This window comes from Corvus hawaiiensis, chromosome 4, assembly GCF_020740725.1.
Source record: "Corvus hawaiiensis isolate bCorHaw1 chromosome 4, bCorHaw1.pri.cur, whole genome shotgun sequence".
Lineage (NCBI taxonomy): Eukaryota > Metazoa > Chordata > Aves > Passeriformes > Corvidae > Corvus > Corvus hawaiiensis.
The window spans coordinates 55,573,353-55,590,387 of record NC_063216.1 but is presented as its reverse complement, the minus strand read 5'-3'; the positions used below and the strand labels follow the sequence as shown (position 1 = coordinate 55,590,387).

The window sequence follows — 17,035 nt, the reverse complement described above, 5'->3', positions numbered from 1 at the left end:
CGAGCTTTCCCTGCCGGACCCCGCGGGCTGTGCTCGCTCCCTGCTCCGAGCTTTCCCTGCCGGACACCGCGGGCTGTGCTCGCTCCCTGCTCCGAGCTTTCCCTGCCGGACCCCGCGGGCTGTGCTCGCTCCCTGCTCCGAGCTTTCCCTGCCGGACACCGCGGGCTGTGCTCGCTCCCTGCTCCGAGCTTTCCCTGCCGGACCCCGCGGGCTGTGCTCGCTCCCTGCTCCGAGCTTTCCCTGCCGGACACCGCGGGCTGTGCTCGCCCCCTGCTCCCTCCTGCCTCGCCTGCCTTCCGCTTCAGGAGATGAGGAGGATGCACATTTCCTGGCACTGACAACATGCCCTTCTCGATCTGAAGCTTACTACTCCATTCTGCTTTCCCCATCAGTTCAGACAAGCAGATTTAGGCGATCATACCTTAGATACACATTTTGTAGCTCAAGAAGCAGTGACTCTGACAGAATTAAATATTTGTTTAATCTCTTTTTACATGGGGTGGGTGTGTCAGATTCTGATGGAAATTAGATTCTTCAAGGGACACTGAGGCTGCACAACATCTCTTAAGAAACCGTTTTTTTCTATGCTGTAAGGTACACCTGCTGTTTGTAATAGGGAGAACTTGCTCTCAAAGAATTTAAGTGCCTTGTTGAGAAATATTACCATTTGCTTGCTCTTTCCTTGTACACACACAACAAATACCAAGAGGAAAAATTTGAGACAATTATTCTCTTCTGTCTTTCTAAACAAAGTATTTATTTAGAGAAAATGAGTTGAAATGCCAGTGATTCACAGCCACGTAAGTTCCTGGAGTCTTGGTAGTCAAACACTACCAAAAGTGAAGGACTAGCTGTACCAGCAGAAAATAACTGAGAGAATACACTTAGCAAGTGCTTTCCCAGCCCTTGGCCTGTCTACCACAGTTTCCATCTTATCCAACCTGGGAACTTGGCATTCTTTCATCAGATTTCAAAGTGATTTATACACACACTTACATTAATAATTTAATTATGATTAATTAAAAGTGTAAACATTGCAGAGGAAAATAAATTAAATTAATAAATTTGTTTAAGATATGTATGCCATTGCCAACTTATTTGGCATAAAAGAGAAGGAAATAACTAATTCAAGAAACCAGAGGAGAAAAGCAGCCGCAATGTGGTGCTGTGCACTCAGTGGGATGGATTTAAGTGCAATGATACCTTCAACACACTGACTGAGCTGCAGAACCACACACAGCTAAAAATTAATAATTGAAGTACTTTTTGTAGAGACAATGGGGAAAGAGTAGACTCTTTCCCTTATAATTGTTATTGTTAATAACAGTGAAAACTTCAGTGAAGTACAGCACAGTCCTTTTCCCATGCCCTGCACTGGTTAGGTGGTGTGAGTGGGGTGACATATTTACAGCAGGATTAGGTTCTTCCAAGTAATGGGTGCGGTGGAAACAATAATGCTGTGGAAACAGTGTCAGACATGGGTTTGTTCACAGTGTGAGCCCCAAACATTTAACTAATGGAATAGGTGTTTTCATCTCTCAGTCGTAAAGAATAGTTAACTGAACAAACCAGTTTTAAAGAAGATAGGGCTGAATAACATTCCTGCTGAAGTGCACCAGGCAGAGCAATAAAGGGTACAACTTTCTTTTGAAGCTGCTGCTATTTCTAATAACTGTGCTTTCAAGAAGCAGGTCACTAAAAGCAAGCTATTCCCAAAAGCAGGGTTGGTTTTTCATCCCCACAAAGTAAATATTTCATTGTCCTGAATTCTGGTACTTCTCTCTCCATTTCAACACCTCCTGCCCCCCAGCTCATTAGAAACCATATGGGGTTCACTTAAGTAAATACCATGTGAGTCACCTGGGCAGTTTAGAGTCTACTTGAAGAGAAGCAGAAACAAATCTCTCCACATTCTTAAAAACTAGAAGTCTAAAGTGAAACAAAAACACCCAAAAGTGAACATGAAGGACTTACATTTTTCATAAATATGGAAGAAGTAGAAATAAGGAGAGCATTGGATGGGTGAATGGATGGCTGGGTAGACTGGCAGCAAATCTGGAAATCAGCATTTCCTTCTCAGTCACTTGTTCAAACTCCCACAGGATGATAACGGGTGTGATTATACAACAAATAGTTTCTTAGACCTGATATCCACCCACAAGCAAAACATTTGGAAATATAAATATGGTTGTGTTTATGTTCTGACCACCCCAAATATTGCAAATCAACCCTTCTGAAGGGCATTAATCCCCCTTAGTGGCTACAGCCTCCTGGTGTGTGTGGCAATAAGCTTCCTAAGCAATTTATGTGTTACGTGGAGAATCAAGACCCTGGAGTACCTAAGAAAATGCTTACAGAAGAGTTCAGGATCAGCTGAAAGAGGCTGTGAGTGAGAGTAGGAGTGAGAGTATCCCGGCTGTGAGTAGCTACTGCTGTAACCTGTGTGCGGGTCCTCAGCAAGACCCACGGACCCTTCTTCCCACATGCCTCGGGGCCAAAGAACAAATGTAACATCAGCTGGAACCAGGCAGCAGCACCACACACAGAGACGTTCCGAGTAACAGCAGCATGACCTTCATGTAGCCTCCTCTGCTTTGTCTGTGTTATAGCAGCAATATCAACATGAAACAAAACCAAGTTACTATGTGAGTGCTTTAGTACTAGGTGCAAAGTTAGAGGACTTGTTTTCAGAAGTGTCTTTTAGAGACTTTACATTGACATTGAAATATTTACAGACAAAAATAAGAGCACAGAAACAATAAAAACCTGAAAAGTTTTTGGGACCAGTTCTGTAACATTCTCCCTTGAAGACGCCAAAACATCTGCCTCCCACAGAGCTTACCAGTAAATATGAGTGCTGTGCTCCTGGCAACACTGAACCCATGATGCAGAAAACAACCTATATACTGCCCGATATGAGCATGAGCATGTGGGGTTGTTAATTAATGTCCCCAGTTGCTCTGTGCACGGGGTCTGATGCAGTGGAGCCTCCCCAGTATGGTGGTGCTGACTCATCCTAATGCCCTGCAGGCAGCCAGGCTCTGCAGGACCCTTCGTGGGAGCACCTTGGGAAGTGGCCCTGCTCGGCAGCTGCACCAGGCAGGAGTGTGCTGGCACACCACAAAGCAGCCATGACCTCCAAAAGTAAGCAGGTCTGAAGGGTATGAGAAATAGGGCTGGAGACAGACAGACGGACAGAGACAGACAGATAAAATGAACTGAATGTGATGGCTGCTGAAAAACTGGAACTACAAAGGTAAAAGTTGCAAAATTTCACTTCTTCAGTAAACAAAGGAGCAAAACAAATTTGATTTTTTTTTGTCAGCTGGCAGTCCTGCAAACTGTAGAAAACTTGTTCTCCATGTTAAGCTTGATTTTAACTCTATATGGAGTATTGTGAGATCCACTAGGATGCATGGAATAGCACTTAAAAACATCTGAAGTCATCCTCTTCCTTGCAGCTAACAGCACCTCATGAGTCTCAGGTTTCTCATCACTTATTTTAACTGGAAATCATCTGCAGGTCTCCTGTTCTCCATTCAAAGACAAATTTCTGAAGCCACGTTCTCAATCTGACTCCATTAAATACTGCAGGATGCAATCTGCACAAGGACTTGTGCAAGAAAGCCTTAGTGTGTTGAAAGCAAATGCATCTGGAAATCCTCAGTCTGGAAATGTGGTGGGCAAACACCTGCAGAAGAATCATCAGAAAGGCCTGTCCAGGAAGAAGGGATAATGGGTGCAAAGGTACAGCCTGGTGTCAGTGGAGCAATTGTTTTGTAGAATGACAAACAGCCTGTAGCAGCAGTGTTAGGCAGGCTGTGCTTCAGCGGCACAGCCACGTGAGAAGCTACAGGAAGAAACTTCCTTGTGGGAGCTTCAGGAAATATATTTTATATGATTTAACCCTTTGCACTACTACAAGGCACTGACAGCCAGATTTGAGACACTGAAAGAAACAAGGGGTTTCTGCTTCTGCTCAGTGTGATCCCTGACCACCCTGCAGGTCATTCCAGCACAGCCTGCACGGAGTGGACAGCAGTGTCTTAGGATGCTGTGTGTGCTACGTGGTTGTGCATTAGTGAGGTTCCCACAGAGGAAAAGCACTTCTTTTCTACTAAATTGGGAAATTTAGGGTTAAGGAAGAGAAGGAGAGTGTTGGAAAGTTTTCAGGAGGAAGCATGCCTCAGGTAGAGCTCCATTCTCCTTTTGTTGGCGAAGCCTCTCCTGGAGACAGTGAATATCCAGGTGTTGCTGTAGGAGAGCCTCCCAGGAAAGGAAAGGACAATTTTTTTTCCATTCTGAAGCGGTAGGTGAATGGCAAAGAACAAAAGGCTCCCTTTGTTCTGCTGGGAAAGGCAGGGTGGCATATGCAATTTCTCTTTCCTGCTGGGAAAGTGCTGCTGAAAACTTCATTTTGTTCTGAATGTGGGAACTTCTGAGGCATAATGTGCAGTTCTTTGCCAAGGCTTTGGGACAAGTGCTGCGAGCTGAAGCATGCAAACAGGCTGGCAACTATCATGACCTCCCAGAGAATGGAGGGCTGGGATTATTTGGCATTGATCCATGTATCAGGGACTTGCAAACATGAACTAAATGTGTAAACTTAACAATGCACTAACAAGGCACCTCACTAGCAGAAGGGCAAGTTATACTGCTCATGTAAAAAAATGTCTCTTGCATTTTGCTGATGGCTGCATAGTGATGTTTTCTATACCATTAGTGACTATAGAGAGTACTCAGCTATGAGAACTATTCCTCATATTTTTCACAGGGACAATGAGACTACTTGTTACCAAGCATTCAGATTTCTTCTCAGTCCATGCAGTCCCAAGGACAGCTGGAGATGGAAAGCAGAAGCCCTGCTGGGCAACCACATCCCAAAGGGCAAAAGGCTGAGAGCAAAAGGATGCCTATTGGAGAGATAAGCAAGCCCCTTTCAATACAGAAATTTATACTTGGATGTACAGGAAAATTTTCCAGTGCAGACATAGCTTATACTGGTAAAAGCATCCTTCATCCTAAACAGCCATGCTTGAGAGGACAGCTGTATAACATACCTGTCCTCCAAACTGAATACCAGCAGCTGCACAGCTGCCTTGATCTGAATGGGGGACATGTTTTCATACTTGCAAGCAACAATCACTCTGCAGAACTGAACCAGCTGCAATAAAGAAATAAAAGTTTAAAGGAATAGATAGATGTGAAAATGTTGAAGAGAGGATAGAAACGGTGACAAGAGGTCAGTTATCAAATGACAGCTTGCCAAGCAAGCCTCAGCTCAGCAGGCAGCGTGTGACCGGTAGAGCTCAGGTAAGAAATGAATCCAACCAGCGGGCTCAACACTGCTCTGTTCGGCTTGGTTTGTTGAGGGTGTAACGTGGCAGGGAAGAAAGGGTCTGTTCTGACAAGGTCAAAGTGCTAAAAAATTGCTGCCTCTAGGAAATTTCAGAGCATGAAATGCACAGAGAAAAGAGTTGTGCCTGCTTTGCATACCTACTCTAAATAAATGGCACTCGGGCTGCTACAGAGTAACATGTTTGAAAGGGAAGCTATCACAATTCAAAACTGATCATCACATAGAAAAATTGAATTCTGAGTGTTTGCAAAATCAAGGCCATTTTTTTTCCAGCATGAACATTTCAGTGTCTTTTAACAGTGACCAAAGCTTCAAAACTGACAGCATTTTTATGTTAAACTACTGGCTGTACCAGAGTCTCTTCAACTATTTTTAAGGGCCTCGTGTAGTCAGTACAACAGCTTTATACTACACATACACTCACCAGCTTTCTAAGACAGTAACCACCTTTCTGAGATGGGAAACTATCTGGGAACAAACCAAATCTTCACAGAAAACATATGGAAACAGCTTTACTGTGGGGACAGGATGGGGGAAATAGCACAATTAGGGTTTGGCAGCTGATGGTTAAAAGGGGATGCTTGGTCACCTTGGTCAGTCCACCCCTAGTGGGTGTGTCAAGGAGGAGGTCATCCAGGGTGACAGATCAAACCATATTTTTCACTCTCTGGGGCTAGTAGCCACTCAAGGATGGATAAAGGCAGACAGACTGCATGGCCCCTCACAGCGTGGCAGGCTGGTCTGCAACCGGTCTCCCACTGCCCCCTGATACTACAAGTGACTCATTGGTAGGACTGCCATCAAGTGTTACTTCAACCAGTCTGCCACAGTCACAGATTTCCAAAGGAATGAACAGTTATGGAAGAGATTGTGTATGTTTTGAAACTGAAGAACTATCCAATGTATAACTGTCAAAGAAGAGATGGTCAATATGTGTTACTCACATATCAGTGTTGTTGGTAAGGACAGACAATAAAAGTACAAAAGCATTAAAATTATGCAGTTCATTCCATCAATTTTCATTCCTACCCTTACAGTGAGCAATCACCTTTTAGTTCTACTGTATGCAGACAATAACATTCAGTATGCAGACAATAACATTCATTTTTCAGACAGATAATCCACAGCTGTAACTGATATAAGACACTGTTCAGTGGTGGAGACATTGGCAAGGGACTCAGAAGCCCTAGGTTTATGTGTTTGCCATCAGTCTGCCAGGGAAAACAGGTGATGTACAGTATCCACGTTAACCATAACATGTGATGTAGACCTTCAGAAAACAGTAGCTGAGAACACTGATTGTATTTTTTTCTTCAGGTGGCACTATCTTATCCTGTATCAAAATGCAAACTGTCTCAGAGAGGCAGGGAGAAGCAGGCTAGAAACACTTCTGTTCAAGCGTGCTGTACCTTCCCTTTTCTAGAAGAGCTCTTGTCGGAGTGGCAGAGAAACCCTAAAAATGCAGTTTGCTGTGAATCATTGCATCCTTCCACCCATCCATGCCACTCTCCTTTTCACCAAATCTGTGTTTTGTTTCTCAGCATACAAGAACAAACATCTTAAAAGCAACTACGTACATATGGATACAGAACCAATGAATATAAAGGCACAAAAATATACAATAATCTCATTACCTGAGGAATCACTCCAAATGCTTTTCTCCATTGTTGCACGCTGACCGTGTTCCAGGAGACTCCATCAATTTGGATATCCCCTTCCGTATTCAGCAGTCTTAAAAACGCAAAAAGTAAGGTGCTTTTTCCTGAACCTGTTCTTCCTAAAAGGCCCACCTGCAGTGGAAATCATACAATCAAACATTTAATACTCTTCACATACTAATCACAGACTAAGGCAAAAACCTTAGAGGTCACAGCAGTGAAGAACAGTCCAGATGGATCTCAATGGGATAGCAAATGCTATTGATTTGGAATGATAAAAGTCTACAGCAAGGTCTGAATCAAACACTGGGCAAACTCTTCTTTGTTTTGCTAGGATTAACTAGATGAAAAATCTGATAGCCTACCCCTAGCTGAAGGAAAGAAATTTGCTTATCTATTATTTTGCACTGATCAGCCCAGCTCTTTGTGCCTGTTCCCTTCACTTTGCTTTGAAGCCCCCGTCAGCAAAATCACATCCAGAAACCAAAAACTAAGTAGGGAGTGCATTTGGATCACCCTAGTAAGCTACTCCACTTTCACATAATTGAAAATAAAGGCCCTAACTCTGATTAGTGGGGTAGCTTGGGGCAGAGGCAGTGGTTACAGCACACATCATGCCATTGGACACCCCTAAGCACCTGTGCAAGTCCTCAACCTGCCCAGTTGGTGCTAATTTTCTTTATCTCTAAGATGTGAAGAAACATAATAATATATATTTTGGGGGTTTTTTTAAGTTGTGAAAGGCATTTAAAGAATAATACAATCAGGCAGAGTCAACATGGGTTCACAAAGGGAAAGGGCTGTTTAACTACTTCCATATCCTTCTGTGTAAAGTCAATCACCTCGTGGATGAAGGGAAGGCAGTGGATGTAGTTTTCCTGGATTTTGGTAAAGCTTTTGATACTGTCCCTCACAGCATCCTTCTGGACAAGTTCTCTAGCTGTGGGATGAGCAGGTTCAGAGTGCATTGGGTGAAGACCTGGCTGAAGGCTTGTAGTGAATGGGGCTACATCTGGCTGCTGTTGGTCAATAGCGGTATTCCTCAGGGCTCAATCCTAGGGACAGTTCTCTTCCATACATTCATCAATGACCTGGATGCAGGAGTCAAATGCACCATTAGCAAAGCTGCTGATGATAGCAAACTGGGAAATGCTGTTGACTCCCTTGAGGACACGAGGCCTTGCAGAGGGATCTAGATAGTTTGGTGCATTGGTCAATGATTAATTGGATGCAATTTAACAAGCCCAAATGTCAGATTCTGCACCTGGGATGGAGCAATACCAGGCACAAATATAAACTGGGAGGGGAGGCTGGAGAGCAGCCCTGCAGAGAGGGATCTGGGGGTGCTGGCTGACAGCAGGATAAACGTGAGTCAGCTCTGTGTGCCCAGGCAGCCAAGAGGGCAAACCCCATCCTGGGGTGATCAAACACAGCATCACCAGCTGGGCAAAAGAGGTGATTATCCCACTCTATTTAGCGTTGGAGCAGCCTCACTGGGAGTGCTGTGTGCAGTTCTGGGCTCTGCGGTTTAAGAAGGATGTGAAGGTGAGTGAATGCGTCCAGAGGAGGGCAACAAAGCTGGTGAAAGGGCTGAAAGGAACATCCTGTGAGAAGTGTTCAGGAACTTGGGCTTGTCTAGTTTGGAGAGGAGGCTGAGGTGCAACTGATCTGGGATCCAGTGGGAGGACATGTGGAAATGGTTCAAAGCTGAACCAGGGGAGGTTCAGACTGGACATCAGGAAGCATTTCTTTACTAAGATGGTGGTCAAACACTTGAACCAGCTTCCTAAAGAGGTGATTGATGCCCCAAGCCTGTCAGTCTTTAAAAGGCCCTTGATGATACTTTAACTTCTGGACAGTCATTAAGTGGTAAGGCAGTGGGACTAGATGATTATTCCATTCCATTCCATTCCATTCCATTCCATTCCATTCCAATTTCCATTCCATCCCTCAGCAGAGGACAGCTCGTCCATTTCCTGCTTGTTGTACTACCTATGAGATAGAGACAAATCCTCTCCAGTTTAAGGAGCACCTGAGTCCAGGGTTCATTATTGAACTTGAATCACAGCCCTCGAGAAAAAGATTTTTGTTTTTACTGCTCTACCCTCTCTCTGTACAGTACAAAAGTATCTTTTATTTTCCCTACTCCACTGCTTCAAGGGATTTTCCAGGAAGTAAATCCCCCAGCCTGCAGCAGCACCTGCATCTCCATGTTCCAGGAATCACAGGTGTCTCTCTTTCAAAGGCAGAGTGGTTTCAGCATGGTGGTACAGGAAGTCAGAGCTCTGGGTCCAAAATTTTGGTGCCCTCAAACTTAGTAGATGAAACAATCAGTTCATGTAAACCAAGACAAATCTACCAAACTTGGCAAAGATGGTGCTATCCAATTTAGGAGTGAAGATGTGCCTCATGTCAAGGCTAGGGAGCTGTCACTGAACCTGTTTTCTCATTTACCTGGGTCAGTTAAAATCTCCTCTTCGTCTGTATGGCTTCAGCTCAGGAAATCACAAGCCTTTCTTCCTATTCCACCAAGGATGGGCCTTTAGCATGAACTTGAAGCAAAGTGTTAAACTTCTACCTAAATGCTGTCCTGAAACCAAAGCTCTTTCTTAAACACAACCTCAAACACACATGAAGATTAATCATAGGTTTGTCAATCCTCTAAAGAATAGAGCTGTTTACGGTCTGTAATATAATAATTCAGGGTGGCGTAGAGCCCTCATGGAATGGGTGAGACGGCACCTCCACCCTCCGGCCGCTGGAGCCAGCGGTGCATTACCCTTGGCACGGCAGCCAGTATTCTTTCGTGCCCTGCCCCGTTGGGTCACGCTGTCCCCAGCACCTGCACTCACCAGCAAGCTTCCCTCTCCACACCAGGAGAATTTCAGGCACAGGAACACAACTTGGAAAACTGTTGCATATGTATTTTATCCCAAGTAATTTCTGTTCTTCAGTTACTTTAGAAGATACTTTGTTTTGCAACAATTTAATTTAGAAAACCTTGTCGGACTCAAAATCCTCTTTAGTCACTGAATAGGTTTGTGACAATTCTATACTTAAGCTTAACAGAAGAAAAAACACAACAAAACAGTGTCTTACCCTCTGCCCTGAACTTATTGAAAAGGAAATGTTTTCTAGTACAGCAGCTCCTCCTTCACCGTATTTTGCTGTAAGGTCTTTCACAATCATTTGGCCCCCAGATGGCCAGTGCTTCTCTTCCTTCACATGCTTGTTTTCAATTACAAGGGCATCTGAAAACTGATTATTCTTCTGTGGCTTAGTGCTTTTTGCCTCTTCTGTTGGCATGTCAATGAGTTTAAATATTCGTCCGACAGACCGCATCTACAAATCAAAACAAACACTATTCTAATTCATACTGAACTATCAAAACAAATGAAATAAAATTGTTCCTAATTCCTAGCCATAACAGTGAGTCTATTTTCTGTGTAAGCTACTGTCACGAGTAACCCAAACCATCACTGAATTCCATACCTATCTGTACCCAAAAACTGTTAATGTCTCTTTAGGACCCGGTGTGGCTGGAACTGGAATTACGGGGCAGTTGGGAGGTGCTGGTCCCTTGAAAAGGTCAGGGCAGCCGAGCCGAGTCCCTCTTGCGCCTGGCAGCGTTTCTGAAGGCGGAGGCTCCACTTTCGGTGGGTTTCTGGGCTTCCAACAGTAGCGGCTCAGAAAAACTGCATTTTGCAATTAGAAACTGCTTTCGGAGTGAACTCTGCAAACTCTATTGCGAGTGAAGCTCGAGCAGGTCCTGGGGGGCCGGGTCACCCCACATCTGCACCAAAAGAGCAGTTTCCTCTCGACACACGCACTGCTCAGAGCACACCAGCACAAGCACTGGCAGAATCCGGCCGGCAGCAGGAGTAAGCGGCAGTGCTGCTGACACCCCCACGCACTGGCACTTCTCACCTGCCACTAGAACAGCTCTGTAAGCTCCCCCCTTCCCAGGAAGGTTTTTTTTATGCATCATTTTCCCCTTTGTCTCCTGGACTGCGTGGTCACCTGGAGGGTGCCATCTTGGGGGAGAGAGTTGGTGCCATTTTCCCTTTGTCTCCGTACACACAGCCAGCAGCGGGGGCTGCCATCTTGGGAGGGGTGGTACCGTGACACTTTGGTGTCTCTTTGCTCCTGTGCGGTTCATGACATTTAACAGTTTTGTAGCTAGTAATTATTTACTGTTATTATTTACTGCCCATTGCTGTTTCACTTGTTAGTAAACTCTTATTTTTTCACTTAAATCTACTAATTTGTTCCTTATTGGTGGAAAGAGATTGGTTGAAACGAAGGGGAGGTAACTCATTTTAGAGTGTCCATCTCTTTAAATGGTCTTAAACCACAACAGCTATACTATGATATAATCTTCAAAGGTACACTGCTTCTTGTATAGAGCTCTAGATTCCACTGCACTTACACTACTGACATTGGCCCAACATATGATTCCTCTTGCTTCCTTTTTAAATGGACATAATAGCTCTTTCTACCTTTAAATATCTATTTTGAAAAGTGATGACTTGTATTTATGAAAAGAAAGGATAATCATAAAAACAACATGGGTCACTTAAACTCTTTCCTTCAGGAAGGTATGGAGCTGACCAAAACCTGAAGTTCTCTGAACAATGACTGATCTCCAAAGATCAGCAGACTGCATGGAATTTGAAAAATGCAAAGCAGTAGCATTAAGTAAAGAGGAACAATCATCAGACAGTAACATTTGAGTATTTATGAGAAATTATAGTTTAAAAAAATTAGTAGTAAGTTCCATGATAATGAATTTTGTATCAGTAATTATATGTATTAGGTGAAATAATAAAGTCTTGTAGTTAATGAACTTCAGACAGAAGTTGCTAGTAGCAGTCTTGGTGAATTTTCAAAAGAATGTGGACTAGAAAGGATCCTCTTATCTTACTTGTATTAAATGGGACAAGGATCAATAAATAAATATTCTCCTTCACTACAATTTCACTGCTCGGGTGGTCAGAAAACATATTTTTTACTTTATGGACAACTTTGCTGTTATAACTTTATTAATTTTAAATTCTGAAGAGCTCCTTTTACTATCTGCTTTCCCCATTCATCTGTGGAGGGATACCTTAGATCTGGTCACCCTTTGTTCTCCAGGACTAAAGAAAATCCAGGGTTAAGCCTCTTTCCTAATATATGTTCTCCTTCTCCAAACAGCTCAGTTCAAATCAAGCTTTCCTGTCTGACCAGAATGTACACAGCATTTTGGGCGATGTTTCACAAGGACATTATACAAATGCCTTGGTACTTCCCTATCTATATTAGGAATAGCTGCATTAACACATCCTAGGATCATACACTATTATCTTCACAGTCTCATCTTACAGTCAATGTTTGACTGAGGGGTGGTCAGCCAAGCTTTTCTCCATTTCAGCCATTTCTAACCACGATCCTCACTTAAAACTGAGGTTATTCTTAGCAGTCCCTAAATTCAAGCATTTGCACTTTTGTTACTGAAATCTATTTAATATCTGCCATTTGAGGTCACCTAATACATTTCAACTCCCAGGATCTTTATGCCAACACTGCCTTTCTGCCTTTGGCACATTTCTTCAACACACTTTTTTATTTTATTGAGAGCATTTAAAAAAGATTAAAATGAGCTCAGTCAGCAATCTAATCTTTGTTGAGTAGCCTCCCTACAGGTTAATACTTAGAGCTTAATGCCATTTCCTTTCTGACCAACTCATTAACTAATTTACAGGTCTTGTAATAATCCTTATATCCTTCATTTATATAATTCCTGAAACAGAGCCACAGTCAATGCTTTCCTGAAGGCAAATGAGATCTGTTACATTACTTTTGTCCGGAAAATAAATCATCAGACACATTTATGAGGGTAGTGTGATGCAACCTTAATGTCAGCAAACCTGACTCCAATCTACAAGCACCACATTTTCAATTAAGTCTTAAAAATAGTTTCTGAAGACTGCTGCTATCACACCAACAAACTGATGGTGGTATCAATGACTTCTCATTTCTCCTTCTCAACAAAAAATTGACAGTTGTTATTTTATCACATGCCACCACCATTGCCAGCTTGTTTTATATATTTGAAGTGGCCATTATCAGACTTCCAGCTTCTTGGCCAGTTCTTCCTGAACACTTGGAGGTGAGGTCTGCTCTACCTGGTATGGATGGCATTGTTCCAGTCTGGTTTCACATGTTTAAGTGAAATGTCCAACTGCAGAACCCAAACATCCCTAGCTGAAGACTCTGATCTTAGATGGATTGACTCACAGGTGGTCACAGGTGTGTGTCCCTCCACAAACTTTACAGGATATTTAGGGAGACCAGGTTCTAGCTGGTTTTGCATGTAATTCCCACCTCAGATATTATAAATCCCATTTCTACCTTCTGCTCCACTTTCAAGCTCACAGATTAGACACTGCCTTTTTAGTGAAAAGTAAGATCAAGTATTTATCCAGATTATGAGCCTTACTCTGATTTTGTCAAGTTTCTCTTCTCTATCTACTTCTTGACCTCCAACACATAGCTTGTTTAGGTTAACATTAAAATCCATTCTGTAGAGGCTGTAATTTCTACCATACTGACAGAGAATGTTGTTCATGCTGACAGTCCTGGAGTCTTCAAAATGTCCTATTTTTCTCCTGTTCAGGAAACAGGTTTCAGCTCCTTACTTGAAAAAGACGTGACTTCCATTTACATTCAGGTACCTAAATTCCCCAGTCCAACTAATTAATTAATTAGATTCCTTGTTTTACAAAAACTTTTTCCTGTAAACAACATTTGATCTCTAATCTGTATTCTCAGAAATATGTCTCTATTTAGTGGTATCATGGAAAACCCTCTGTAAATTTTTGTTTAACTGCTTTTATATTCCTTCTGCAAAGTGCTTCTACTTGACATGTTACGTAGGATTCCTTTTTGCTCTTCAATCCCGATTGAAATATTGTTAGGTAGATTTTCTATGTTGAAGCAAATACAAGGGACTTCTGGGATCATAGTTTACATCTCAGCATCTTGAAACCTAATTGTGACAGAAGTTTAAAAAAGCATGCTAACACACAAGCCTGTCAATTCTTATTTCCATCTCAACCACTGTGCAAGATGGAAAAGCATGGTCATCATCATGTTCACGTACATATGCCAGCTCATTTTGGTGATACAAACGGGAAGACCGTGGATCCGGCTGACAATTTTCTCCCTGACTGTCAATAGTAAATCCCACAATGAGCACCATGCAGTTATTTTAATAGGTGTTTGAGAGTACCTTTGTTTTCACAAAACTTAGCTTTATAGAAATATAGCCATTTTAGAAATGAAGGTCTTTCTTGACTTCGTCAAGAACTGTGAATGCTTGTACAGGCAGAGATTCCCCATAACTGCCCAAGAGATCATACCACTACACACTGTCTAATGTCTGCTATGAAGCCAGCTGGATGAAGAGCCTTTCTACACAAAAGAAAATTTAATCCCAATGTCCTAGCTCTCATGACAGACTTATCAGTTATGTATGTAGATACTTTAGACAGTTTAATAATTTTAAAATCAATTCTGAATTCCTTGTTCTATAGCTTGAATTATGATTTAAATCTGGGCAGAATGTAGCATGTCAGTAACATTTTACAAAAATATCCATTCTTCCTTTCACAGGTAGAAATATTCTGTCATTCATAATGACAGGTATAGGATAGGTGACAGCAAGCTTCTTATCCATTATTCCCATCAGTACTGTGCCAGCTATATTCATGTTCTTTAACTAGTACTTTTGAACAAAGGAGTATATTTACTATTTTCATCCCTAAGTCTATAGCATAGTACACTATTTTTAGCCTTGCCTGATTGTATTTTACAGAGATTTTAATAGCACTGCAAATTCTTTAATTTATTCTAATTAATATCACTTAAACTCTTCTTAACTTTGAAGGAGAATCCATAACATAATTATATAACGCATATTTCCAGAAGGTGGAAGAAGTAATTCTTTTACAAGTAAGCTAATACAGTTAATTTAATCAGGCTCTGTGTTATCTTCTCCTAAAAAGAGAACAGTGGCTCTCTTCAGACCAGACACACACAGTATTCAATGGCTGTGGTGCAAGACATCACCTCCTCACAAACACGCTGCCTGGAAAGCGCAGTGTGCAGCTGGGAGATCCTGTGGGAGATTGGTCCAATGGTTCATGTTGTACAAAACCCTGTGCATTAAGTCACTGCCAAAACTGGCTCTGTAGGCAGAACATATGGTTGTACCATGGTTTTACATCATCTGCTGTTACATTTTGGGTGCACCTATAGGACGTATACTTCTCTTTGGAACTGAAAAAATGAACTACTTAGTTCACATAAAACTTCTACTGACTTTTTTCTCTTTTTCACACTGCTATGCAGGCAGGCAGAAAAGAAAATGGTCTAAAAAATTTCTCTTCATTCTGTTCCCTTCCAGAAGACCAACACCTCACTTTAAAGACTGCCATTCTGATGCAGATTTTACAGTCAAGTATTTACTCTACTTAAACTTTGGAAATTAACAGTGTTCTCAGGTTTCCTGCAAACAGTAGTAAAAAACCATATTAAGATCATGCCCTAGATTAAAAAATAAAAAGAAAACAATTGAACAGGTTAAAGGAGAAATAGTATGGGAATATAAAAGCATGAAAATCAGCTTTAAAAGCACCATTATTTTCCACAGTTGTATTTTTAAATTTGGTCCTTTTCTCTACCTTGCATTACTTCAACTCTTCAGCATCTCTGATGTACAAGGTTGGGCACTGTGAGGCTTAGCAAGTTTGGCTTTAATATCTCCTTGGCAGTTTCTTTTTATATCTCCTTATATAAGTAATCTTGGCAACAGTAAAATCATGGCATTTTCTCTTTCCCTGATAAAAGGAACTGTCCTTCACAGTTAAAGCACTGCTACTGCAGGATATACATCAGTGAAAGAGGAGGTTATAAAGCACTAAAATAGTCCACTGGGACTAGCTAATGCTTATCTGTGAAAGCAGCACTTACCGAAAAAATTCTTTTCTATTTCCTTATAAAGGAAAAAAAAATTTCAAAATACTACAAGACTGCCTAGAAGGATAAGAAAAAGACTGAAAACCAACTAAAGTGATATTAGCAGAAATTATCAAAGTGAAACAATAAATCTAGCCTAATTCTTGGCTTTAAATGAAACAGTCAATTGCTATCAGAGTGACCACATATGTTGGGGGGGGAGTGTGGGGGATTTTTGGGGGGGTGTTTGTTTGTTTGGTTGTTTGTTTTTAAATAAAGGCAGAGCAGACAAAGTATCAGCGCTGTAGAGAATGAAATGCCAAAACCAGTAAACCATTATGGGGTATTAATAGACAATAGGGATTTTTAATTTAAAGCCAAATCTGTTCAACAAAAAATTGCTTCAAAGACAATATCTGTGTATGTAGAAATAAAAACTAACCTAGGAACTCAGATTTCTTCAATCTGTGTGCCAGTGTCATGGAAAGCTCAAGAAGGAGATTGTGTGGAATAAAATCAAATTTGCCACCTACCCATCTGTTTGGCCAGCAACTGTTTCAGGACATTTTTTCCTTTTTCATGTGATCTTGCTTCCCTGTTCCCCTGTCTTTCTGTTCTTTTGTTTGCATTTATTTCACTGATGTCCTGTACCTTGCATGTCTTGTAAAACAACTCAGTGGGAGCTTTATATTATGTACTAAGTTCAGCAGCTACTCCTTTGGACGTGGCTTTCAACCACTTGCAGAAAACTCCAGCTTATATGACAACCAAAGACTGCTACCTACAAATGGGCTATTCACTCAGGCATGCTTTTCTGCAGGCTTGTAAACACAGATATCACAGCTGCTCAAGGAAGGACAAGAGTGATGTCAACTAGAGCGGTGCGTGCGTATCTGTAACTGGAGACATGTGGAGATGTGTCGATTCTAGTCAATCTGGTCCTGTGGGGAGGGAGCTTCAAACTACCTCTTGACAGAAAAATAAATAAATAGACTACTAAGTCAGGCAAGCCTTTGCA

General features: G+C 41.9%; 1 protein-coding gene across 1 annotated transcript in view; it reads right to left on the bottom strand.

The window, feature by feature from the left end:
• CFTR (CF transmembrane conductance regulator) overlaps positions 1–17,035 on the bottom strand; it is a 91,546-nt gene that overhangs the window by 7,332 nt on the left and 67,179 nt on the right. The window contains exons 22-23 of the mRNA XM_048302426.1: positions 10,117–10,359; positions 6,994–7,149 (exon numbers count right to left, since the gene is read on the bottom strand). Coding sequence (XP_048158383.1) covers positions 6,994–7,149; positions 10,117–10,359 — 399 coding nt within the window. The remainder of the gene's footprint in view (positions 1–6,993; positions 7,150–10,116; positions 10,360–17,035) is intronic.